At 51.8% G+C, this 21,582-nt stretch overlaps 4 protein-coding genes across 11 annotated transcripts; 1 reads left to right on the top strand and 3 right to left on the bottom strand.

Annotated features, from left to right (window-relative positions):
- Nucleotides 1-1,539: 1,539 nt before the first annotated feature.
- On the bottom strand, nt 1,540-10,659 carry PROSER3 (proline and serine rich 3). Of its 5 annotated transcripts, none has more exons than XM_033128419.1 (11): nt 10,305-10,659; nt 9,374-9,546; nt 8,970-9,172; nt 8,001-8,128; nt 7,788-7,897; nt 7,048-7,130; nt 6,814-6,923; nt 4,566-4,738; nt 3,543-4,446; nt 3,372-3,453; nt 1,540-3,217 (listed from the first exon to the last, which is right to left on the bottom strand). In XM_033128419.1, the coding sequence occupies exons 2-11, from the start codon at nt 9,377-9,379 to the stop codon at nt 3,076-3,078; spliced, it is 1,941 nt and encodes a 646-aa protein (XP_032984310.1). In that variant the 5' UTR covers nt 9,380-9,546; nt 10,305-10,659; the 3' UTR covers nt 1,540-3,075. The 5 variants fall into 5 exon arrangements, with proteins under 5 accessions (XP_032984310.1, XP_032984309.1, XP_032984308.1 ...); XM_033128418.1 differs by having other exon boundaries at nt 6,814-6,953; nt 7,788-7,894; nt 10,305-10,658; XM_033128417.1 differs by having other exon boundaries at nt 6,814-6,953; nt 10,305-10,657.
- A 702-nt stretch (nt 10,660-11,361) lies between these two features.
- On the top strand, nt 11,362-13,997 carry HSPB6 (heat shock protein family B (small) member 6). The gene is made up of 3 exons (XM_033128552.1): nt 11,362-11,780; nt 12,719-12,841; nt 12,941-13,997. Exons 1-3 carry the CDS (start codon nt 11,583-11,585, stop codon nt 13,109-13,111), a joined length of 492 nt encoding a protein of 163 aa, XP_032984443.1. The 5' UTR covers nt 11,362-11,582; the 3' UTR covers nt 13,112-13,997.
- A 50-nt stretch (nt 13,998-14,047) lies between these two features.
- On the bottom strand, nt 14,048-19,066 carry LIN37 (lin-37 DREAM MuvB core complex component). Of its 3 annotated transcripts, none has more exons than XM_033128546.1 (9): nt 18,869-19,066; nt 16,208-16,283; nt 15,967-16,014; nt 15,607-15,636; nt 15,440-15,525; nt 15,188-15,354; nt 14,427-14,509; nt 14,265-14,338; nt 14,048-14,180 (listed from the first exon to the last, which is right to left on the bottom strand). In XM_033128546.1, the coding sequence occupies exons 1-9, from the start codon at nt 18,900-18,902 to the stop codon at nt 14,131-14,133; spliced, it is 648 nt and encodes a 215-aa protein (XP_032984437.1). In that variant the 5' UTR covers nt 18,903-19,066; the 3' UTR covers nt 14,048-14,130. The 3 variants fall into 3 exon arrangements, with proteins under 3 accessions (XP_032984437.1, XP_032984435.1, XP_032984436.1); XM_033128545.1 differs by having other exon boundaries at nt 14,055-14,180; nt 14,427-14,567; XM_033128544.1 differs by having other exon boundaries at nt 14,265-14,509.
- A 1,071-nt stretch (nt 19,067-20,137) lies between these two features.
- On the bottom strand, nt 20,138-21,546 carry PSENEN (presenilin enhancer, gamma-secretase subunit). Of its 2 annotated transcripts, none has more exons than XM_033128561.1 (4): nt 21,404-21,546; nt 21,118-21,229; nt 20,604-20,708; nt 20,138-20,415 (listed from the first exon to the last, which is right to left on the bottom strand). In XM_033128561.1, exons 2-4 carry the CDS (start codon nt 21,176-21,178, stop codon nt 20,276-20,278), a joined length of 306 nt encoding a protein of 101 aa, XP_032984452.1. In that variant the 5' UTR covers nt 21,179-21,229; nt 21,404-21,546; the 3' UTR covers nt 20,138-20,275. The 2 variants fall into 2 exon arrangements, with proteins under 2 accessions (XP_032984452.1, XP_032984451.1); XM_033128560.1 differs by having other exon boundaries at nt 21,118-21,209; nt 21,404-21,540.
- Nucleotides 21,547-21,582: the final 36 nt, after the last annotated feature.

The following is a 21,582-nucleotide window of genomic DNA, read 5'->3' as shown; positions in this document are numbered from 1 at the left end:
ACCCTGCCCCCGCCCACAGAAAACTGACATTTCGTCCATGGACAGTTTCCACTGGCTCAGCTGCCCTGCCCGGAACATAACTTTAGGCACTCTGCAACTTGGTCTTGGGATATTTTCCTTGCCTTCTCTATTGTCTATTACAGGCCGGCCCCCCAGCCTTGACTCCTTGCCTCCCATAAGGCCAATCTTAATTATTCCCATCGCTGACTGAGCCAGGCTCAGAAAACATTGTGTAACAACCACCTTTCCAAGAGGACTCTCCCATTGATCATGCCCTCAACAAGGCTCTCACCTTAGAAAGCACATCCTTGATCCATCCATCCATTCATTCAAAAATTCTGATCACTTAATTTGTGGATACATCAGTAACCAAAATAGGGGAAATATACACTACCCATATGGAACTCAAAAGCTAGTAGGAGAAGACAATGAACAAAATAAATACTTAAAAATATAGAAGGCGATTATGTCCTATGGATAAAAATTAAGCAGAAATTAGGGAAAAGGAGTGCTGGGGGTCAATTTACAATTACTTATTTCAGTTTCTTGAACTTGCATACCTCACTCCCATCATAGATATTTCCTACATGGTGTTCCCTCTCCCTCTACCTGGAGTATCCCTTTCCCCCCTTCAAGCTCTGTGGTGGCTACAAATTCTTTGACACTCCTCTCATGAAAAGGTGGAGTCGATGTCCCCTCTCCTTTGAATCTGGGCAGGACTGTGACAACATCAACCAACAGATAATAGTGGAATGGATACCATATGATTTCCAAGGCTAGGTAATAAAAGGCAATGCAGCTTCCTTCTTGCCCACCAGAATGACTAGCTCTAAGAGTTGTTGAGGCATCATGTAAGAAATGCAACTATGCTGAGGTAGTCATGCTGTGAGAAAGCCCAAGCCACATGAAAATCATGTGTAGGCACTGCAGTCCTTAGTTCCAGCTTGTCATCTGAGCCCGGATGCCAGACTTGTGTGCGAAGAAGCCTGAGAGAGTCCATGTCCAGCTGCCGAGTCACCTTTGAGTCTTCCCAGTTGAATCCCTTGACACCATGAATCAGAGACAAATTGTCCCCAACTGTGTCCTGTCCAAATTTTTGACACACACTCCATAAGTATAATAAAATTATTGTTTTATGCCACTGCGTTTTGGGGGTGGCTTATAATCCAGCAATAGTAATTGGGATGGCCCTTTGTCAACTAGTTAATTCCTATCTGTCTCAGTTTATCAGCACCGCACTCTAACCAACTGAACTAACTGGCCACCCCATTTACCTGTCTCAGTTTAAATGTAACTTCCTCAGGAATCCTTTTAGGCCCTACTCACCCCTAAATTAGGTCAGGTTCTTGTACTATAAGCATCTTTTATTTCTCTTTATAACTAAACAGCTATTTCCTTCTTGTTTGTTTCATTTAAGTGGTTTGTTCAAAAAGGCTGAAAACAAATATTTACCATGTCTGTGACATACAGAAGCTACTTTTTACAGAAATCTATTCCATCCTCCTGTTTTTATAAATACAGACATCAAAATAATCCTGATTATATGTTCTTCAACATTTTATTATGAAAAGTTTCTAACACACAGCAAAGTTGAACAATTTACAGTGAACACCCATATATCCACCACTTAGATCTTACCATTAACATTTTACTATATTTGCTTTATCTCATATTCACCTACTACTCTATTCATCCATTAACCTAACTTTTGGATACATTTCAAAGTAAATTACAGGCACTGGTATACTGTCCCCTAAATACTCTTGAATGCATATTTTTAACTAGAATTCAACATTTTTCTTTTGAGATAAGCTTTATGTACAATGAAATTCACAGATTTCACTGAATTTTGACAAGTGCACACACTTGTATAACCCAAATCCCTACCCAGCATGGCAACTGAACTTTTTATATGGCAGCCCAAGGCTCCAAAGCCAGAGAGAAAGAGAAAAAGGGAGAAAGGGAGAGAAGGAGAGAGAGAGGGAGAGGGAGAAAGAGGTGGAAACTGTATCATCTTTTCTAATCAGTTTAGAAATTTGAAGCAGTATCACTTCCTCTACAATTCTCTTTGTGGAGGCAGTCACAAAGTTCTACCCAGCTTCAAGGAGAAGAAACATAGATTCTACTTTTTGATGGGAAATGTTTCAAAGAACTTGCAGACAAAACAATAGGTTAATAGTCCAGACAGGTGATGACAACCTAGACTAGGGTGAGGGCAGTGGAAGGGGAAGAAGGCATTAAATTCTGGATAGATTTTAAAGGTAGAGATGATAGGACTTGCTGGTCAACTGACTGTGGGGGTGAGGAAAAGAGAGGAGTCAAGAACAACTATGAGGCTTTTGAACTGAGCAGGTAGAAGGATTAAGCTGAGGAAAGCTTGGGAGGTGGAGGTTTAGGGGGAAGACTGGGAGCTCAGGTTAAGACCTGTGCAGCTTGAGACATCTCTTAGACCTTTAAGTGGGGGTGGTGAGCAGGTAGCAGGACATAAGAGCGTGAGGTTCAGTGGCCAGGTCTAGGCTGAAGATAGAAATTTGGGAACTAACAGAACAGAGATGGGATTTAGAGCCATGAAACTAGACAACAGCTCCTAGGAATGAGTATAGATAGAGAAGTCAAGGCCACAACCCTAGGACACACCAAAGTGACAGGCTGATGAAGAGGAGGGTGGGGTGCCGGAAGTAGGGTAAGGAAATGCTTCAAAGAGGGAGGGATCAATGTACCAAAGCAGGATGTGGATTGAGGACTAACCATTGTCCAACACTCTGATGACCCCATTAGCTACATGCCCAGAGGGCAGTCCCTTCTGACTCTCTGAGATAGGAGGATCTATTCCTGAGTTAAGGTGAGGCCCCGTTTTGCCTGAAGTCTTACCTGGAACCCCTCTCCTGCATTGCCCTTCAAGAAGATGAAACCAGAGGAGATTTTACGTCAACAGTCAGGAAGTAGGGTGGGGGAAGGGAGCAGCTATTTCCCTAAATTAGCATGACTCTTGGCCTTTCCAGAACAACTCCTTTCTCAGAGAAAACCAGTAACCTGAAAACAATATTTCATTGGGAAAAACAGAATTTGTAAAATTCAAAGTCGTCTGGCCTCAAGTGAGGCTCCTTCCCTCCTCAGCCGCATTCTTGGAGACCTGGGGGGCAACCAGGCTGGAGGAGACCAAGACCCTGGGTCTTCAGTATGGTCCAGCAGGAGGGATAATTGGGCTTCCACTTTCCTGGAAAAAAGCCAGGTAGAAGCTGAGGTATGTGCTCAGGGTCGGGATCTGGGGTTGTGGACGGTTCTGGGAAAGGGGGTCAAGAGAGGTGGGCACCCAATGGGGATCTCAGACGATTCAGGAGCCCGTTGTAATAAATCATGGAGATAGTCACCTTTTCTGCCGCCGCAGCTCCACCCTCTGAGCCCTTAACAACTGCAGTACAGGGTCCTCCTGGAACTCGCTGCCATCGGAGTCTGGAGGAAAAAGAGCGAGCTCCAGGGGGCCTGACTCGTGGGGTGTCTGACCGCCATCCAGATCAGGGCAGCCACGCGTATCAGCTCACCTTCAGCAGCCTGCAGAAGTCGAGCGGCCTGGGAAAGCAGGTCCTCCGCGGGGTGGTGGTCAGCAGGGGGCGGGGGCGTGACCACAGCCTCTAGAGACTCTGCCTTGAATGCAGGGGGCGGGGCCTTGACGCTTCTGGACACCTCCTCAACTGGAGGGGGTGGGACCTTGGGTTGAGGGTGCTTGACTACCGCTGAGGGATTGTCTTTGTCCTTGCAAAGCACTGGCCTCGCTGCGGGAGGCGTGGCCTTGGCATTCCGATACTTGGCCTTAGACCCACCCAGCCGGGTCTCCGCCTGCGGAAACTCTGAATTAGAGAGAGCGGGCCTGACCTCTGAGAGAGCGGGAGTAATATTGGTTTGGGGGTGTGTGGCCTTGACTTCTGAAGATTCAGGCTGCAGTGGAGGCCGGCCCTCGAGGAGAGGAGGCATGTCCTCCAGGCAATCCGGGAATAGGCGAGCCGTCACTACCTGGCCCAGGGCGCCTCGGAGCTGCGGGCCAGGCCCCTCTTCAACTGCTCGCCCAGCAGGCTCCTGGCACCGGGCTCTACCCTTCCGAAGCTTAGGGCTCTGCCTCTCAGCCTGAGTGGGATTGCTTGGTGTAGGTGTGGGCAGGCCCTGGGGGGCGGTAGGGTGCACAGTAGAGGTCGGGGGCACGTGGGGAACGGCCCCAAGAGATACCCAGGGACCCAACTGCGGGGCCCAGAAAAACCCATGGGGGCTGGAGCCCCAAAAGATGTGTGGAGAGAACCCTGGGGGAATAGGAGGCCTCTCCACATGGGTGGCTTCCGGGGGAACAGGCTGGGCCACACTGCCCCAAAGTGGAACACAGTTAGGCTGTGTTCCCAGGGAACCAAGGGTCTCTGCAGGGGCAGGAGAGGTTGGCAGACAGATGGGGACAGGGACCTGAGAGGGAGAGAAAGGGAAGAGTGTCTTCAGTCCCAGCGGCCTACCCCTCCCCCTTCCTCCAACTTCCCTTAGGATACCTTCTCAGCCCCCTCAGGCTTCTCCCTCCCCCGGCTCACCTGAGTGGTGAGGGCAGGGGTTCCCGGCAGCATCCAAGTTCTGTCACCCTGACCTTGAGCCTGTTCAAACTTCCGCCGCTGCCGCCACTGGTACAGAATGTCATCCTCTGGCCGCAGGGGTGCCAGGGAGGAGACTGGAGTTGGAGCTGGGATGGGGGCTGGTGCTGGAGTTGCTTCGGGGTAAGTAGAGGGAAGAGAGGTAAGATAGAAGCACCGGTGATGAGCAACCCAGTGACAGCCTGTGCACACACCCTTCGATTGTACCAGAAGCCTATTCAGACAGGCTCTCCAGATAATGTCCCAACTCCTCTCTGGAGTGGGAAGTGGGAAGGGGCAGAGTCAGAGGAGAGAGAGGACTCATGGGCTTCTCAACCTGTCATCATTCAATTCTTCCCTCATTAACAAATATTTATTGAGCTCTTACTATTGAGCCAGGCACTGCTCTGGCTCAATACAGCAGTGACTAAGGGAGGGCCACGGGCTGTCCCCAGTCCAGCGGGGCAAAAGGACATCTTTCCCATCAGCCAGAGCAGTATTTAATCAGTCACGATCAGTAGGGCTACCGTTGTCTCTCAGAAACCCTACCATCTGATGCTGGACAGAGAAGGGAGGGCATCATCTTAGACCTCTCCCCTCTATGTCCCCCAAAAAGATGTGTGGGACAATCCTGTGATTCTACTTCTAAACCTCGCCACTTCCCTCTACTCCGCTCCTCAGGCTCTGGCCCAAGCCAAACTTCCAGTGTTTCTCACTGGGAGTTGATAGCTGCCAGAGGGAGTCTGTTAACACTCAAGGAAGATGGTGTCCCCTCCCTGCTCAGAACCCTCCCATGGCTCCCCAGTACTAAGATAATGACCAAATGCCTCACCATGCCTACATGGCCCAGTGTAATCTGACTCCTGCCAATTTCTCCCACCTTATCCCACACTACTCGCACCCCTAGCTCTTGCCTTTTCTAGTCCACTGTCTGCACCATGCTCCCTCCCACCTCAGATCCTTTGTACATGCTAGAGGGCTCTGTCCCCACCTTCATCATTCCGGTCTCCACTGAGATAGCACTTCTTCAGGGAAGGCCTTCTCTGACTTCCTAGCACACTGTCCTCTCCTGCATGGCCCTCCTTTCTGCTTACTTTCACATTTGTTTGTGGGGTTATGTAGTTCTCTGCTCCACACTCACTATGCTTTGAGGGCCCTGAAGGTATGACTATGTGTCATTGGTTCACGGTGGAATCCCTAATCCTGCTCATAGAGCCTCATACACAGTAGGACTCAATGTTTGTTCGATGAATGAATGGATAAATTTAGTGTACAAAACAACTCATGAAGTAGATACTAGTTTTATCCCCATTTTACAGATGAGAAAACTGAGGCTCAGGAACGAGAGGTGAATAAAAGGTGAAACTTAGAGGGAAGAATCAGACAGACAAGTGCTTGAGCAGGATCACACAACATGCACGAACAGCTCTATTTACTTGTGCTTGACTGTCCCCACTTACGGGAGCCGAGACATACAGAGCACCTGTCCTGTGCACCATTGCATCCCAGGACCTGGGTGGGCATAGAGTCAAAGTAACAACAATGATGGCAGTAATAGTAATACGGGTCCTTAATCTCATCTCTGAAAATCCTGGGGGCAGAAATTTGAATGTTCAACAGTTTGCTTATTTTAGCAAAGTTGCATGGTATATACAGTGTAAACAGGGGTTTGGGGCAGTACACCAGACTCAAACACATTCGTATTTGGTTGAACAATACGCAATTGCCAACATTCAATCATTTTTTACTTACAAAGGCAAAAATTTCATATGGTTCAATGTAATATATCCATAGCAAAAAGTATGAATGGTCGCCCTACATGAGATCAAGCTAGATAGACAGATAGAATAGATAGATAGATACATTATAAATATAATTATAAATATCCTTGTTGTTGAGTTTGGATTTTGCTGTCAAACCAGGTGTGGTACCAAATTTGCAAAAAGCTTTCTGATTTTAGAGCTTTGTGTTCAGAGTGGCAGACAGGATAGAGAAAACCTGTCATACGAATGGTAGCCACTGTTAACAGAGCTGTGCTTAGTACTCCATGTATTCACCAACTCCTTTAATCCGCACAACACCCACAGCAGAGGACTACGATTATTATGCCTGCTTTAAAGTTGGGGAAACAAGGAGGGTCCAGAGAGGCCCAAGGTCACATAGCTGGGATTCCCACCCAGACTGCTCTCAATTCTTGCCTCCCAGAACTTACCATGTGCCTTGGGGTTAGAACCCTCACAGGATTCAGGGGTGAAGGTCATGGAGAAGGGAGAGGGGCCATCAGAGCTGACACGGAATGAGGAGCTGCTGGCATCGCTGGGACTGCGGGAGGAGGAGGAGATGGAGGCCTTGCTGTAGGGAGAAGGCAGAAGTGAGGCAACAGGAGTCTCCAGGGCTGCGCCTGGCGCTGTAAGAGTGGGGAAGATGATGGGGGTGGGAGAGGCACCTGCGTTTCAGTAGGCTGGCAGCTCTGCTTTGCAGGCTCAGTGTCTCCAGGTCCAGCAGGGATGAGTTCCATGTGTTGAGGTTCTATGAGGTGAGAGGGTCAGAGGTCAGCTCTCATCCCAAAGGCTGCTGGGAAAAGGGCTCTAGATAGAGGACCTGGAGTGCAAATCTGCACTCCACCTGGTACCCTCACTTCTGGCTTAGAAGATGCTCCTCCTCCTAAGGGAAGAATGACTCAGTTTCCTCTGTGGATCCACCACCCCTCAGTGCAGTCATTGTTGTGGGAGAAGGGTTGACCCTACTTTCCTGACCAGGGCTGACTAATCATAACATTCAGTCCTCTGGATCAGAGTTATTGTGAGCGAATGAGAGTAAGCCCTGGGGCTCTGGATGGAGCTGTTGGAAAAGCCTCCTCTTTCATGTGCATTAACTAAATAAATTAGAAACCTTGAGCTACCAGGGCCATCTTAGTTACTTTGAAGGGAAAGCATGCCTGAGACTGAGCCCAGCAAACAGGTACAGAGAGCCAAGAGTCAAGTTCCTCCTAATAGTGTTCAAACACCGATTCAACCATGCCTGAAAGCATCTACTTTTGGATTTTTTTTTACTGCATTAGCAAACAAATCCTCCTTGTTTTGTTTAAGCTTCCTTGAATTGGGGATTGACTCTAATTCTATCCCGGCTGGTACTGTCAGTTCATGTACCAATGTACCAAGAGGAAGGAGTGGATGGGGATGTCACCTGCTTTATTTCTTGAAGGGGGGCCATAGCCTTAGCCTGCGATGCACTGGCCACCTTGGCAAGAGTCGAGATTGCTGCGTTGGGTCTTTCTTCTCGGTCACTGGCTCCTGCTGAGAAGCCCCAATTGATTTAGGAGGGCCAGGAGGCGTGGCTGCTGAGGACATTGATCAGGAAATGTTTTACGCCAGGAGTGGATGGGACTAAAGCAGGTACCTGCTGCAAATTGACTGCTAGGGTCTAGAGATTCAGGCCGCAGCCACCAAAAGTCAGCTGGGGTTGGGCCTGCAGGCTGGCGTTCCTCTCGGCTTGTGGGCTGAGCCTGGCGGAATCGGTTGATGTACCTGTGGGCATAAGAGAATGGGAGGTGGGTGGTGTGAGGAGAATCAAATTATAACAATAATATTCACAATAGCCAATGTTTTTTGAGCACCATCGCAGCGCCTGGCAGTTGTCCCTCAATATCCATTCTCTTTTCTTACATAGTAATGCAATATTATGTAAGACTAGTACTGGGCATGTAGCCACTCTTCTATAGATACATTTACCAGGTGCCCTTGCAGCTTTATGGCCATGTAACTAGGTTCTTGACTAACAGGGTATGAAGGAATGTGATTCTGGAAAGTGGATGTGGTTGGGAGACATTCTGGTCCATGAAGGAAAGGGCAACAGCCTAGGGGTTGGGAGGACAACAAGATAGAAGGAAACTGTCTCTGACATCTCAACTGGGGGCTGCCATATCAGCCCTCGTTACTTCTGCCTGGACTATTAGGTAAGGGAGAAATACATACTATCTTGTTTAAGCCACAATTAATTTGGGACTCTTTGTTACAGCAGCTGAACTCCTGTCCTACAAATCCAAGTGCTCACTAGGCATTGTTATAGATGCCTCACAGATAGTAAGTAACTAACTCATTGAAAGCTTAAAACAGCCCTAGGGGATATGTGTTGTTAATATCTCCAATTTACAGATGAAGGAACTGAGGCCAAGATCATACAGAAATTAAATGACAGAGCTGGGATTTGAACCCAGGCAGCCTAGCTCCAGAACTCTTAACACATATGAAGGATGGTCTTAAAACAGCTGCATAAACAGCTCTGGCTGTGATGATTATTATGGAATGCCTCCCTCCCCCGCCTTTGCCCCCACAACATTTCTTTCCCTCCAGGGTTGCTGGTACTTACTTGGCTACCACAGAGTCACTATTATCAATCAGAGTGAATGGTGTGGAAGCAACCGTCTGTTCCTCAGTGGTCCTGGGTGGGGAAGGGGTCCCTGAGCTGGATGGCCAGGACTCCTCTAACAGCTCAGGGGAGTTGAGACCTGTGGTCAGAGCCATGGGAGCTTCTGGGATCCTGAATCCCTGGGACCTGGATGGGCTCAGAGTCTAAGATCGGGGAGGTAGAGAGTAAGGCCTGGAGTCATCCCTGTAGGGAAACAGACATACATGAAGTCTCGGTCCAGAGGGGAGGAAGTACATCTCACAATGGTAACTCAGAGTAAATGAGGCTGTGGTAGGGGATCCAGGTGGTAAAGGACTAGATAAGGCCATAGGGAGGGGAGGAGGGACTGTCTCTTACTCTCTCACCCCCATCTCTTATCGTATGTCTTCCTTCCCTCCAGTCCTCACTCTCTTGCTACTGGGCAGGCACACAGCACTCTCTGTGGAGTGTCCTCACCTTGGCATGCCAGGTCTGGCTTCAGATGGCCAGTAGTAGCTTCGACCCAGGGGAGCATCCCCAAAGGGCCTATCTTGGCAGACTGCAAGGGGAGAGTGGGGTTGGTAGGCAGAGCATGGTCACTGCAGCCCTGGTTGGGGGGCTAGGGGGGAGGGGAGGGGATAGCGTCAGGGTAGGAGGGTAGAAAGAGGAGGGCAGAACTAGACTACAATTCCACATGGATTCCTGGAAGAGATGGACTATAATTCTCATGAAGCATCACTGCACATTCAATTTATTGATACTGGAGGCACATTCCCACCAGCCCTTGGAGCATTCTCAAAAGAGAAAAACATGGGAATTGCTTAAAATACAGATGCATGGTCCTCACCCCAGACCAAAAGAATCAGAATTATCTGGAAGGGGGGTTAGGCATCTGTATCTTTTTCGCAGCGACCCAGGTGATTTTGAAGTGAAGCTCGGGTTAAGAACCACTGCTAAACCCTATCACGGTACATTACCCATAAATTCTTGGGACATTGTCTAAGGAGAAAAGGGTACATGGACTACAGCCCCCATCAGTCTCTGGGTTCCGCCTAAGCAAGAAACGTCAAAAACAAAACACATGGAGGTCTGGGGACAATTTCAAAATTAAGAAACTTAATTTCGAAGATGACTCTGGACACCCTTAAAAGAAAAAAAGCCCCTGGGGCCTCTAAGAGAGCGGAACGTAAGACGCATGGGCCCCCCGGGAAGGTGAAGTCCAAGGCTGGAGCTGCCAAAGGCTGTGGAGCATCTTGGGAGATGTAGTTCCATGCGGCTGAAAACGAGACTCCGGACTCTAGGCTGTGTTGCTCTCACCCTTGGTCTTCGCAGGCCTCCTGTGGTCCCCGGGAAACGGATCGGCCTCACCTGCGGTTCATCCCGCAGCTACTTCGGCGCTTCTGCCTGCTCAGCTACTTCACCGGACTGACTCAGCACACATCTTTGTCGCTTAGCAATGCCCTATCAGCTCCGTCCCTCTCTGGGAGTGCCCGCGCGGGAAGAGAGCGACCTCAAAGGCGACCAATGATAGAGAGGAAAATAAAAGTAATTGGAAAGTGGCTAAAGAGGAGAGTCTCACAACTGGCTGCAATGTCGGCCTGACTGAGAGAACGTGTTTGATTGGACAGCCCTAGCGTGCAGCAGTAATTGGCAAGCCTCTGGACCAATGGAAAGGCTGTAAGACTGGGCTCGAGGTTAGGAGGGGGTTCTAAAGCACACTCTTTCCTGCAGTCGTCTTCCAACCACGCCCCCTCTTGCTGCAGAAATCTCTTCCAGACTCCATTCTAACTACTGTTTTTCCCTTTGTAGGGGCTATCAGGGAGGCTGTCCCCTCTCTAACGGACCTCCCTGCATCAGTCGGACCTGAGGCCGGTCCCACCCGGTCACCTAACCACTTCCGTCTTGCTGCAGGAGCAGCTGGTTGCACTGAGTGCCAGGCCTGGGCTCCTGGCCGAGGTAGAGGGATCAAAACGAGCTATTTCGGGCCAGGCGCGCGGCCCCCCGGGGGCCAGCCTGGACTGTTCTTGCCCACGCCCCCTGGCTGCTGCTCACCTGGCAGACCCCGCTACCCTGCACATCCGAGACTGAGTCAGAGGCACAGAATTAGGTCCGGCTTGCTGGGGGCTGGGCTGAGATGGGAGTAGAGTCTGTTCTGTCTCCTCCTGACAGCCTGGCCCGTCTACCGCATTCTCTGTACCCAGAATTCTGTTCTTAAGACCGCCATCTGCGTCATCCCCAGAGCTGCCTGCGGGGCGGGGGTGGAGTAAAGGGACTGGGAGCTCTGAGGAGGGCTTCTCAGGCCCTGGGTCCCAAACGCCACGCTGTGCTCCCGACTCCGGCAAGGCTCCGCCTTCTCAGCCTTAGTTTCCCCTTCGAGAAATTGGGGGATCTTGATACCTCTCTGGCATCCAGCAGGCACTTACTAAATGGCCAAGTCATTGTTTGACTTTCTAAATAAGGCTCTATTAGTGGCCGGGTCTGGCCGCGGTCCCAGTGTCCCCGGGCGGCCCGCCTAGGGGCGGACACAGGGCGTACTATAAAGCAGCAGCGGCGCACTCTGGGGCACTGCGGAGCCTAGGGTGGTGGAGGAACAGAATGGAGATCCCTGTGCCTGTGCAGCCGTCTTGGCTGCGCCGCGCCTCGGCCCCGTTGCCTGGGCTTTCGGCGCCCGGGCGCCTCTTCGACCAGCGCTTCGGCGAGGGGCTGCTGGAGGCCGAACTCGCTTCGCTCTGCCCCGCCGCGCTGGCGCCCTACTATCTGCGCGCACCCAGCGTGGCGCTGCCTGCCGCCCAGGTGCCAGGCCTGGGGAGGGGCGGTAACCCGACCACTTCCAAGGCTCAGGGTCCTGGTAACTCTGAGGGAGGGTGAGGGAATGTCCCTTGACTTTGAGCAGGGTGGAGAGTCCGGTCACTCAGAGGGGCTTCCGGAGTTCCCCGAGTAGGGAATCTCAGAGGCCGGATTATTGAAGGGGGTCGCGGATCCCCGTTGATCGGAGGAGGGTCTCAGCTCCGAGGGGACTGATAGGGTGGGGGCGGTCACTCTGAGGGGTGTCTTCATGATTCTGATGAGGCTAGTGACCCAAGGAATCTAGGAAAAAGGGGAGTCCAGCTATAGTGAAGGGCGTGGGGGCTCTCAGTGACTCCTGCGGGGAGGGGATGTTTTGTTATTCTTGGGGAAGAGAGTGTGGAAACTGCATGGGGTGACCCTATGTATCCTGGAGAGGCAGAGGGGAGGAAGGGTCCTGTGACTTGAGAAAGGGGGGAGGGGGTCTGGCCGTCTGAAAAGTTGGGGAGGAGTACTAGTAACTGCTGAGGACGCAGGCGGTCCCGTGACTTGAGTGGGAGGTTAGAACGAGGACTCTGGAGACCAGTAAGAGACATCTTGGCGATTTCTGGAGGTGGGGGGTGGCAGTATGGGCCCCAGGAGGACACGCAATGGGGTCGTCGACACTGGAGAGGGGGAGGGTCTCACCCTGTGAGGGCGAAGGTACCTTACCCGGCAGGGGAAGGAGGCCTCATCACTGTGTGAGGGGGAATCCCAGTAATTACAGGAGGACAGATGAGACCAGTGATTCCTGATGAAGAGGTCCTCGGTGGCTACGAGTAGGAAAGGGATCTCCCCAGTTTCGGAAGCCAGGGTCTGCTGCGGCACCGGAACCGACGGGGGAGGGGCCTGGCTGGGTCCCGGTCCCGGGAGCCTCGACCAGCCCATGACAATCAGGGTCTACGCAGGTGCCGACAGACCCAGGGCAGTTCTCGGTGATGCTGGATGTGAAGCACTTCTCGCCAGAGGAAATCGCTGTCAAGGTTGTTGGCGAACACGTGGAGGTGCACGCACGCCACGAGGAGCGCCCGGTGAGGCCGCTGGGGGAGGGCCAGAACCAGGGGTGGGATCCGCCGATGGTGGGGGCAGTGAGAGGCAAGGGCCGGTCGCTCAAGCCTCTCGCCTTCCAGGATGAGCACGGATTCGTCGCACGCGAGTTCCACCGCCGCTACCGCTTGCCGCCTGGTGTGGACCCTGCCTCAGTGACGTCTGCGCTGTCCCCTGAGGGCGTCCTATCCATCCAGGCTGCACCTGCGCCAGCCCAGGCTCCACTGCCGCCATCAGCAGCTACTGCCAAGTAGAGTTCTGGGCTGGCCTGAACCCCGGGAGTCACCTCAGACCCCTCTTTTAAAGCTGATCTGACTCTGCCCAGCCAGATGTCATGAGCGTGCCAAGAACATCTGCTCACCCAATCTGGGATCCTGCCATTACCCTTCGAACCTAGACTCAGCCCAGATAACCTAGACCTTTCCACTGACTCTCCTGCTCTCATACTCCCTCAGCTTTCAACACCCCCACACCTCCCTAGTTTCTAGACCTTACAAACACAATCCCTCAGCCTAGTCTCGCATCCCCACTGAACCCACTTTCTTGGCATGTAAGCCCACTTAAAACTCCCTCCTATTTCCTTCTGACTCCTCTACAAACACATCTCTACTCTGACACCATATTATGGTGTAGACAGCCCTGTCCCCACCCTAGGACAGTCAAGCATAATCCCCTGTACCCCTCAAATGTCCCAGACTGCACAGACCTCCCATCCCAGACCATCCAGGCCTGGTCCTCCACCTCATTCCAACCAGACACTCCACTCCCTGCCACCCTGTCCCCCAACCCATCTTCAGACTCTAGAATTCCTTTTCTGACCCCCACCCATGGACACCTATTCTAGGCCAATTAGGACCCTCAACCTCCAAATGCAGACACCCTGCCCATCTCACCAGATTCTGTACAATAACCTAGCTCCCATTAGCAACTCTACCCAGAACCAACCCCAGTCACTGTCTTGACCTTCACGTCTCTAACTACAGGCAGTCCACCTTCCAGACCCCTCTCATTACCCAAGAACCAGCCAAGTAGCCACTTTCTTTGATTCCCCACGATCTTTCTCCCTCCTTGAATTCCCTGCTGCCCCATCCCCTCACTCCTACCTTGGCCCACTCCCCCAATAAATGTGCTAGAGCTGTGCTGACTGCTTTATGTCTGGGCCGGGAGGAATGGGCTGGAGCAATGAGAGGCCAGTGTGAGGAGGGGAATGTTTATTGGGGTGTGGGAGGAGGATAGGAACATCACTGTCGCTCATACATCTCCCGTAGGATCTTCATGCTTTCTGAGTAACGAAGCTGGTTCCGGTGAGATGCCTCCTTCCACCTGCAGTGGGGGGTAGTGAAGCAGAGGGAGGACTCAGCAGCTGGGGCAAGGCCATAGTGGGCCAAGCAGGTTGGGGATGCTCACCTCTGGCGGATGCGTTTCCAGCGCTGCATGTTGCGGTAGATGAGTGTGGAGGGTGAGGGCTCAGGCTCGGAGGGCTGTGTGGGCAGACAGGTCAGGCTGGGTGGCCATGCCCAAACAGCACAACATATGTCCCATAGCCCGAGGCCAGCCTTGCAGACCCACCTCATCATCAGGGGTACCCTGGGTCTCAGGCTGTAGTGGGGATGGGATTCGGGATCTGCAAGCATCTCCAGGTGGCCCAGGGGCTGTGGGTGGAGGCAGCTTATATATATCATGACTCTTGCTGTTGGTGACCTCTGAACCCTAGGGACACAAGAGCCCCACACCAGACCCAAGAGAGTCAGAAAAGAGGGCCAGGGGTACACATTTCACCCCTCCTGCCTTTCCCACTGACATGAGGGTCTCACCAGGGATACGTACTTAGGAGTCATCTCTGAAGGGTAGGGACCTTACCCAATTTGGGGGTCAGGTCTATCTGCCCCAGGGATCCCTGTTTTCCTATTCAACCCAGGGACCCCATCCACCCGTGCCCAGCCCAGAGACCCCCATGTACACCTGCCCAGCCCAGGGGGTCCCTATTTGCTCCCTTAGACCAGGTGGCTACACCTGTTTACACTAAGGACCCCTGCTCAGCCCCCCAGCTCTTGAGGATCCCTAATCTTGGAGGTCACATATATCTGCCCAGGGGAATGCTGTCCCTTCCCTCTCCTAGACCAGGTAGTCATGTCTGTCTATTCTAGGGAGCTCCATCTATACCTCCAGCCTAAGGGTTCCTATCTGTGAGCTTTACCGGACCCAGGAGTCATTTAAGAGACATAGAAACCTATGCCTGTCTATCCCACTAGCTTGGGGGGAAGCTATCTTGTGACCGTCTACCCACTGCCCTCGTTGGCTGATGGGCAGGGGCCTACCACCCATCCTACCTCCTCATCCTCAGGCAGTGGGGGCAGCGGTGAGCTCGGCGAGCGTTCACGCTCACGCACTGAGGGGCTGTTGCGCATCCAGGCACGGCAGATTGGATACAGCGGTGTGTTCTCACTGAACTGAGCCAAGTCCACACTCCGGTCAAACAGCTTGATCACATACGCGTCTAGGGTGGTGGGAGTGGGAGGTATGTGAACCTGCTCACATAACCCGCTATCGTTGACCGCCCTCTAGGGCCACCACCTACTCACTGGTTCGCTGTGGCCCTCCCTCTGCCAGCCCATCATCCATCTCCCTCCTCTTCTTCCTCCTCTGGTGGGGGAAGCGGGCGGATGGCCTGTGTGGGTTGGGAGAACCTCAGGACCAGGGCGGAGTCTGGGGACCTCTTGTCACCTGGCTGGGGCCCCTGCCACCTTACCGTTTGCCGGTGGACACAATGGAGCAATCCCTGTGGGGAGAGACAAGGTGTCAGCAGGCTGACCCTTGAACAAATGCCTGCTCAGAACCCCCCAAAGGGCACCCTAGAGATACTGAGATCCAGCTTGAGATGATCACATGGACCCCACGAACCCCTTCGGCCTTGTGTCCCACCCACACCCTTGGGCTGCTAGGTACCAACTATGAGGGGACCTAAGCTTCTGCTGCCCCAGGGTCTTTCTACACATAGACTAGTTAGGAGTGTGGTGGAGGAAGCACGGCGCCGAGTGGTCAGGGCTTGGATGAGGGAAGAATTCATCCACCACAAACCCTCAGATACAGACCCATCCACAACACTTACTTGTGGGTGTCTGAGGGGGTCTTCCCAGCTTCCTCATCCAGACGCTCCCTGGTGGCAGAAAAGAAATGTGGGCTCAGGGTTCTGAGGACCCGAAGCGGGAAGGCACTGAGTGGCCTCTCCATTGGGCCCCTTCCTCCCTAAGCAAGGTTCTGGGGTCCCACGCAGATCCACCCAGGACCAGAGGGTCCAACCTGCCAGGGCCCCCAACCCCCTATGACCGTATGCTGGCCCAGGTCCCAACCTGTCCATGTGACTCTTCTCCAGCAGACACTGCAGAACGGCATCCAGTTGGTTCCGGGCCTTGGCCATCTCCAACTCTGGGGAAGAAGGTACCAGGCAGGAGTCAATTCCCAGACCCAAGGCAGGTGGGCAGCCAACTGGGCTGGGGAACGGTATGCGCAGACACTCCTAGAGCCAGGCCCAGGCGTGCTGAAGGTGCAGGGGTCAGAGACTACTGAAGTGATGAGCAAGAGCTTGGGTTCCAGGGCTGTCCCACATGCGCATGTGTGACCTAAGTCAAGTCATCTTACCTCACTGAGCCTGTATCCTCATTTTGAAAATGGGTCTTCAAATGATATCTGTCTGCTAGGACTGTTGTAAGGTTTATGTAAAACCTATGTTGTATACAAATCTCTTAGCAGAATGCCATAATAAGTAGCATATACGGAATGCTTGTTATGTGCCAAGCCTTGTTCCAAGCACACCACACATATTAAATCACTGAATTCTCACAATAACCCTGGCAGGTAGGTATGAATTTTACCCTCATTGTACTGATGATGAAACTGAGGCACAGAGATGTTAGGTACTTGCCCAAAGTCACACAGCTAGGAAATTTGCTGGGCTGAGGATTTGCACCCAGGCCTCTGACTCCACAGCTGAAGTTATAAGGCAGGGGCTCAAACTGGGTGCAAAATCCAGTCCCCAGTTGTGCTTCGTTTGGCTGAGGCAGTGGTGTTATTTTAAATCTGAATTAAATCTGAGTGAGCTGACATTTAATAATTGGGAGATTTCACCCAAAATACACACTTTGGCTTTTTTCCCCCAGGAAATGAGATCTGGACCCACCTTCCTGAATGCCACAAGCCCTGCCTGACCCCATCAGCCTGTGTGTTTGCTTCCCTTCATCACAGAACTTAAAAGAGGTAATGATGTTATAAATATTCACCTCTCACCCTTTGAGGTGTTTGCTCTTTTCTTCCAACTAGTAGGCACTCTGGCCCAGTGCTCAGAGCCTGGAAGGATACTTGGGGACATGGCTCTGGCAAGCCCTGGGACTTCCTGAGAAGACCAGGAAACACAGGGAGCAGGGATTCCCAATATCAATCAGAGGAGAGACAATGTGAAGGTGGGGGGTTGGGAGCAGCTGAGATTCTAGCAAAAAGGCTTAGGCAGGAGTCAAGGAATGGTTCATGCCCATATCTCTTTCTGTAGCACCCATTTCTCTCCTGAACCTCAAATCTTGGGATGCCATGCACTCCTAGACACCTCCCCCTGGACACTGCCCAGGCTCCTTCCAACTACTGGGTCCCACACTGGCCTCAGTGTCTCTCTAAACTTATCCTCTTTCCAGGGCCCCCATATCAAGGGTAGCCCCACTGTCCCCAGTCCCTCCCTGGGCCTCAATATGAACACCTCTCTCCTTCCCCCACCCCAGCCCACCAACCCCATGACCTGTCCGCTTGGCCTCCTGAGTTTCTCTTCCACCTATCCCAACCCTACACCACCCACCCTGGTCCTTTTCCTTCCTTCCCCTGGGCTCCCATCCTCAGTCTCCCCTTCTGATCCACTCTCCACAAGGTGACCAGGAAAATCTTCCTAAAACCAAACTTGACCCCGATCCTCCCCTTACAATCCTCCAAGCCTGCAGTGTCCCAGGACAGAGTCTGAGATCTTCAGCATGGTGTTCACAGGCCTCCATGACCCTACCTACCCCTTCCCCTCACCCACTACCATCATTTGTGGTCAGGGCCCCTTCACTTTTCCACTCACGATTTTTTTGGCATTTCAGGGGCATCTTTATTAACTCAGTCAGTTCAAAACCCTCCCCTATTTCCCTCAGAGCAAAACCCAAAGTCCTATCCTGGGCCCACAAAATCTGTCCCTCTCCCCTCTCCTCTTTGACCCTATCTCCTCACACTCTCTACCTCACTCAGTCTGTTCCAGCCAAACTGGCCTCCCTGCTGGTCCTTAACCAGACCAGACAAGGCTTCCATCTCAGGGCCTTTTCAAAGCTATTTCTTTTGTCTGATTCGCTGTTCCCTCCCATAGCCTCATGGCTCTCTCCCTCACTTTGCCTCAGTCTTGATCTCCTTGCCTTCTCCTTTTTCCTTTTACTGCCACTTACACCATCTTAACATCCTACACCATTTTACTACTATTTTTTGGTCTGGATTCTGTGCCTCTTCCACCGCCCTTAACATTCCAGTCCTGGGTTCCCATCAGCTCCGGCTCCAGCCCAAGATAACTTCCTCTCTCAGCTTCCGTTTCCCCATCCACCACACTGCCTACTTCCTAGGATTATTGAAATACAGTGACTATGAGGATTAAAAGTTTCCCTGTACATCAGGCATTCAGCACAATGCTTGACTCATGACCACTGCTGGAAATGCAGAATCTGACGCAGAGCCGAGTCCTTTTAGTCACACGGTTCGGGACTCCCATGTCTTACCGCACCACACTGCTTGAGCCACCACCATTCAATCTTAAAACTATCTTGAGCACAGACCTATGGAGGTTATGCAGGTGGCAGAAATCGCTCGATGGCTGACATAGCGATAGTCAGAAGGGCTGCAGGGAGAAATCGCGTAGTCCCTCTTATCACGATAATCCTGTCTATCGGGACTCCCATACCTGATCCGTCCCGTGCTCCCCTACACGCCCCCGACCTCGGGATCCTCACCTGATTTCTCCACTTTCACCTTCACCGGGAACATGGTTTGGATCTGGGGTCTGGCTAGCTGGGTCAGAGGAGCCCAAAAGAACCTAGGATCATAAGTCAAGGCCGGAGGCAGACGGGGGTAGGTCAAAGATTTGATTCCTGTGCGGACACTACTCCACCCTGAGCAGCGTCCGGCCAAGACCGCTGCCGCCACCTCTAGTTCTTCTGTGGGCGGGTCCTTCGACATTCCCTTGTTCCTATTCGTCAGTGCAACCGTCGATCTCGCACCCTAACCAATTGACAGCTGCCGCCGTCAGCTCCCAGCTCTAAGTCCCACCTTTCTGAGGACGCGTTTTCGGAAACAAACCAACGACATCCCGGGGTGCTTTCTGGGAGGTGTAGTTCTAGCTCCGGAGACTCCGCCAGAGTAACGGCGCCTGCGCCGCGCGAGGCACGGTGGGAGACGTAGGATCAGGGAATCGTGAGGCTTTTTGGAACTTGTGTTAGAAGCTTTGCGTAACACCAGTATAAGTATTATCAGGATTTACTTAACCGTGGGAGTCTCTCTTGTCCCTAATAGGAAGACAAGTCTTAAGTTAGGCTGCGTTCCCTTTTACTGAACACTCGCTAGGTGCCAGTTACCTGTTAATCTCTTTTCAGGCACCTCATTCACTTAGCAGATATTTTTTAGTGTGGGAGTCACTCTTCTAGGCATGGGGGACACTCAGGGAACGAAACAGACAGAAATCTTTGCCCTAATAGAGTTTTTATTTTAGAAGATGGGAGCTAGGCAATAAACAAGTAAAACAATTTAATGAGATGTAGTAGGGGCAAGAATACAGCCTGAAAGGGACATACTGAGTACCAAGGTAGGGACGGTCAAGGAAGCCTTCTCTGATAAAGCAGACAGCTTCAGAAAATGGGAAACTTCAATTTACCACATATGCCTTGACCCAGGTCAATTCTAGGAAGTAGCATTGTGATCAACACTACAGATGAGAATACCGAGATCGAGTGGGAAAATAATGTTTTCAAATTCACATACTACCAGTACAAGATAACAGCCCCTAGGAATAGAAGCATTATTCCTTTCTTGGTTCTGCATCTGTAAAATAGGTTTCTAGAGCAGGAAATTTCCTATTTCAAAGGGTTATGAGTAGTATTCAGTGAAAAAAATGCACATAATGAGTGACGCACTAAGCCGGGCACAAAGTAAGCATTCAATAATTGCTTCTGAATATTAATAATCACTTTATGTTTCAACATCCAAAAGATCCCAGGAAGTCAACATAGACAATTAGGGTTATTTATTGGGGAATGTCAGCAGAGAACATACATGGAAACAAGTCTTAGGGGCTTAAGAGTAGGCTCAGAGTAGAGGACCCCATCCTGGGAGAATGAGCAGATCCCAGGCCTGTGCAGAAGTTGTCAGGGAGTACCCAGGGGTATGGTGAAGGAGAGATAGTCCCCAAGGGCACCCCAACGGGGCCGGTAGATCTGGAAAATGGTGATCCAGGTGGTGAGTACAATCACCCAGAAGAGGAAGCCCACAGCTGAGCGCCAGACATCTGTAAGAGGGAGCAGGAGTAGGTAAGGTTGGCTTCCACCTGCCCTCTGGTCACCCACCACAGACCAGCTCCCTCCCACAGACAGAGCCCCAGAATTCTGGAACTTCCATCATACTCTCCCACCAAAGCTCCCTGCTCCTCGCCCCCCTCCCTGCCATGGCCTTCTTTCAACTGTGTCCTGGACTTACAGCCTTTGATCTGGCTCTGCTCTGTGTATGCCGGGACAAGGAAGGCCTCTCGGAAGAACCAGAAGATGTTGACCAACCAGAGAAAAGGCAGGAAAGCAAACCCACCTAAAGAGAAAAAAACAAACTGGGACATAAGACAATGGGTATCCACCCAACACTCACCTAGAGGACTTATTTGGAAGGTCCTCTCCCACACCCAAGTTTAAATTGAGATCTCTTGCTATTAGGGACTCAGGAATCCTGGCTCCTCCCTGGGATCCAGGAATCTGATTCCTCAACCATTTCTTTCTGAGGATCCAGGAATCCAGCCCCCAACTCTCCTCTTGGGACCAAGAAGTTGAAGCCCAGCCTCTTCCTTCCTCAGGACCCAGGCCCTTCCCTCAGACACAGGAATTCGCGTCTCCAGCCGCTTCATCCCTTAGATCCAAGAATCCAGGCTCCCAGACCCTCTTCCCTCAGGCGTTCTAGTCCCGTTCCTTATCTTCTCCTGGGACCCTAGGAGACTGGCCCTTACCCAGGTAGTACTTCCGGCACAGATTCAACTTCTCCTCGTTGGACACCCGCTCCAAGTTCATAGCTGCGCTGGGGCCAGGTCGTCTCAAGGGTCTGCGAGGGAAGAAACAAGCCTTGACACTGTGAGATGCAAAGATCGCGAAAAACCACGCCCCTTTTTACCACAAAACAGATCAATTGTAGGGTGGGTTTGCTGGAAGAAGGGCACCCCTACCCCCACTAGCAAACTGAATAGATGGAGACCCTCTTTATATTTATTGGGGTGCGCGAAACGACCCCCAACTCACCAGTGAAGTCTACTTCCTCCCGCTTGGACGCCTTTGGCACTTTCAACTGCAGACGTTTGCGCGAGATGCCGCAAGTATCTCTGGAGTTTGTAGTCTTTTTTGATAGGCAGCGCTGTACACGTGAGCTTCTATAGGTGATTCCGTGGAGAGGGCGCAGGCCTCCGACACGCAAGCGCATT

Source organism: Rhinolophus ferrumequinum, chromosome 15 (assembly GCF_004115265.2).
Source record: "Rhinolophus ferrumequinum isolate MPI-CBG mRhiFer1 chromosome 15, mRhiFer1_v1.p, whole genome shotgun sequence".
Taxonomy (NCBI): Eukaryota; Metazoa; Chordata; class Mammalia; order Chiroptera; family Rhinolophidae; genus Rhinolophus; species Rhinolophus ferrumequinum.
Note: the sequence above shows the minus strand (reverse complement) of the source record. Positions and strands in the feature narration are given on the sequence as shown.

What these genes read in the sequence shown, in the direction of transcription:
- PSENEN (XM_033128561.1), bottom strand. Translation starts at nt 21,178, where the DNA reads ATGAACTTGGAGCGGGTGTCCAACGAGGAGAAGTTGAATCTGTGCCGG. An exon ending in GTGCCGGAAGTACTACCTGG is followed by an intron (nt 20,709 to 21,117) that starts GTAAGGGCCAGT and finishes TTTTCTCTTTAG; the next exon opens with GTGGGTTTGCTTTCCTGCCT. An exon ending in GCAGAGCCAGATCAAAGGCT is followed by an intron (nt 20,416 to 20,603) that starts GTAAGTCCAGGA and finishes TCCCTCTTACAG; the next exon opens with ATGTCTGGCGCTCAGCTGTG.
- PROSER3 (XM_033128417.1), bottom strand. An exon ending in AGTGACTCTGTGGTAGCCAA is followed by an intron (nt 8,129 to 8,969) that starts GTAAGTACCAGC and finishes TTATGCCCACAG; the next exon opens with GTACATCAACCGATTCCGCC. An exon ending in GCCAGCCTACTGAAACGCAG is followed by an intron (nt 6,954 to 7,047) that starts GTGCCTCTCCCA and finishes TTCTCCCTACAG; the next exon opens with CAAGGCCTCCATCTCCTCCT.
- HSPB6 (XM_033128552.1), top strand. Translation starts at nt 11,583, where the DNA reads ATGGAGATCCCTGTGCCTGTGCAGCCGTCTTGGCTGCGCCGCGCCTCG. An exon ending in TGGCGCTGCCTGCCGCCCAG is followed by an intron (nt 11,781 to 12,718) that starts GTGCCAGGCCTG and finishes GGGTCTACGCAG; the next exon opens with GTGCCGACAGACCCAGGGCA. An exon ending in CACGCCACGAGGAGCGCCCG is followed by an intron (nt 12,842 to 12,940) that starts GTGAGGCCGCTG and finishes CTCGCCTTCCAG; the next exon opens with GATGAGCACGGATTCGTCGC.
- LIN37 (XM_033128544.1), bottom strand. Translation starts at nt 18,902, where the DNA reads ATGTTCCCGGTGAAGGTGAAAGTGGAGAAATCAG. An exon ending in GGTGAAAGTGGAGAAATCAG is followed by an intron (nt 16,284 to 18,868) that starts GTGAGGATCCCG and finishes CTTCTTCCCCAG; the next exon opens with AGTTGGAGATGGCCAAGGCC. An exon ending in ATTGTGTCCACCGGCAAACG is followed by an intron (nt 15,526 to 15,606) that starts GTAAGGTGGCAG and finishes CAACCCACACAG; the next exon opens with GCCATCCGCCCGCTTCCCCC.